The following is a 1,902-nucleotide window of genomic DNA, read 5'->3' as shown; positions in this document are numbered from 1 at the left end:
AGCAATATTTCCTTTCCAGAGATCCAGCTAAAGGAAATAATCCTAATTGCTTCCTCAGATTTATGCATAAAAATATTTCATAGCATTATTTATGATAAAGAAGAATAAGAATTTCTTAAATGTCTAAGAATAGGAAAATGGTAAACTATGATGCATATATATAATGTAATATTATGAAACCATCACAATTATGTTTATAAAGTTTTTTTGGGGGGGGTGCAGTGAACTTTATTGGTGGTGCATGACAAGGCAGGGCTCCCAAAGCCCCTCCCCTCCTCAGGGGGTCTAGGATGGAAACTGGAGGTTAGGAGATTCTCAGTGTGTTGGGGGATCGGTTTGGGGTAAGGACTCCCCAGCAGCTGAGGGTCTCTCTTCCTGTCGCTGGGGCTGGTGGTCCATGGGGCTCTTACTCCTTAGAGGCCATGTGGACCACAAGGTCCACCACCCTGTTGCTGTAGCCCAATTCATTGTCATACCAGGAAATGAGCTTGACAAAGTGGTCATTGAGGGCAATGCCAGCTCTAGCATTGAAGGTGGAGGAGTGGGTGTCACTGTTAAAGTCGCAGGAGATGACCTGGTCCTCAGGATAGCCCAGGATGCCCTTGAGGGTGCCCTCTGATGCCTGCTTCACTACCTTCTTGATGTCATCGTATTTGGCAGCTTTCTCCAGGTGGCAGGTCAGATCCACAACTGACACGTTGGGGGTGGGGACACGAAAGGCCATGCCAGTGAGCTTCCCATTCAGCTCAGGGATGACCTTGCCCACAGCCTTGGCAGCACCAGTGGAAGCAGGGATGATGTTCTGGGCAGCCCCTCCGCCATCACGCCACAGCTTGCCAGAGGGCCCATCCACGATCTTCTGGGTGGCAGTGATGGCGTGGACTGTGGTCATGAGTCCCTTCATGATGCCAAAGTTGTCATGGATGACCTTGGCCAGGGGGGCCAAGCAGTTGGTGGTGCAGGAGGCATTGCTGACAATCTTCATGGAGTTGTCATCCTTGTCATGGTTCATACCCATCACAAACATGGGGACATCTGCAGAAGGGGCAGAGATGATGACCCTCTTGGCTCCACCCTTCAAGTGAGCCCCAGCCTTCTCCATGGTGGTGAAGACACCAGTGGACTCCATGACATATTCAGCACCAGCATCACCCCATTTGATGTTGGAGGGATCTCGCTCCTGGAAGATGGAGATGGACTTCCCGTTGATGACAAGCTTCCCGTTCTCAGCCTTGACTGTGCCTTTGAACTTGCCCTGAGTAGAATCATACTGGAACATGTAGACCATGTAGTTGAGGTCAATGAAAGGGTCATTGATGGCGACAACGTCCACTTTGCCAGAGTAAAAGGCAGCCCTGGTGACCAGGCGCCCAATACGGCCAAATCCGTTCACTCCGATCTTCACCATCGTGTCTCAGGATTGAGGCTGGCACTGCGCAGGAAGACGTGGCTGTCTGTTGAACTGGAGGAGCAGGAGCAAAAGTTGTTTTTAATCCTTTCTTGGGGATACATTTACTGGTTTGACAGAGAGACACATTGATGTAAGAGAGAAACTTCTATGTGTTGCTTCAACTGAGGACAGAACCTACAACCTAGGTATGTGCCCTGACTTGGAATCATACCTACAGCCTTTCAGTGCCTGGGATGATGCTCCAACCAACTGAACCACACAAGCCAAGGCTATAAAGTTTTCAATGACATGAAAATATTTATGGCCATTTTAATTAGGATAATATATAACAAATCACCCCAAAACTTAGTGATTTAAAGCAGTGTTTATATGTCTCACAGTTTACGCCTTAAATTTGGCTGGGATCCAGGGATAGCTGGAAAGGCCAGAGTGGCCATCATCACATTCCGAGCCCTCGGTTCTCCTCCAGATGAGCTTCATCATAGGGTTCC

General features: G+C 48.7%; 1 protein-coding gene across 1 annotated transcript; it reads right to left on the bottom strand.

Moving 5' to 3' along the window:
* Positions 1 to 219: 219 nt before the first annotated feature.
* LOC112320175 (glyceraldehyde-3-phosphate dehydrogenase-like) lies at positions 220 to 1,478 on the bottom strand. The gene has a single exon (XM_053913356.1). The coding sequence runs from the start codon at positions 1,406 to 1,408 to the stop codon at positions 407 to 409; it is 1,002 nt and encodes a 333-aa protein (XP_053769331.1). The 5' UTR covers positions 1,409 to 1,478; the 3' UTR covers positions 220 to 406.
* Positions 1,479 to 1,902: the final 424 nt, after the last annotated feature.

The sequence above is a fragment of the Desmodus rotundus genome, chromosome 10, assembly GCF_022682495.2.
Source record: "Desmodus rotundus isolate HL8 chromosome 10, HLdesRot8A.1, whole genome shotgun sequence".
Taxonomy (NCBI): Eukaryota; Metazoa; Chordata; class Mammalia; order Chiroptera; family Phyllostomidae; genus Desmodus; species Desmodus rotundus.
The sequence above is the reverse complement of the archived record's forward strand: the minus strand, read 5'-3'. Positions and strand labels throughout refer to the sequence as shown.

What these genes read in the sequence shown, in the direction of transcription:
- LOC112320175 (XM_053913356.1), bottom strand. Translation starts at nt 1,408, where the DNA reads ATGGTGAAGATCGGAGTGAACGGATTTGGCCGTATTGGGCGCCTGGTC.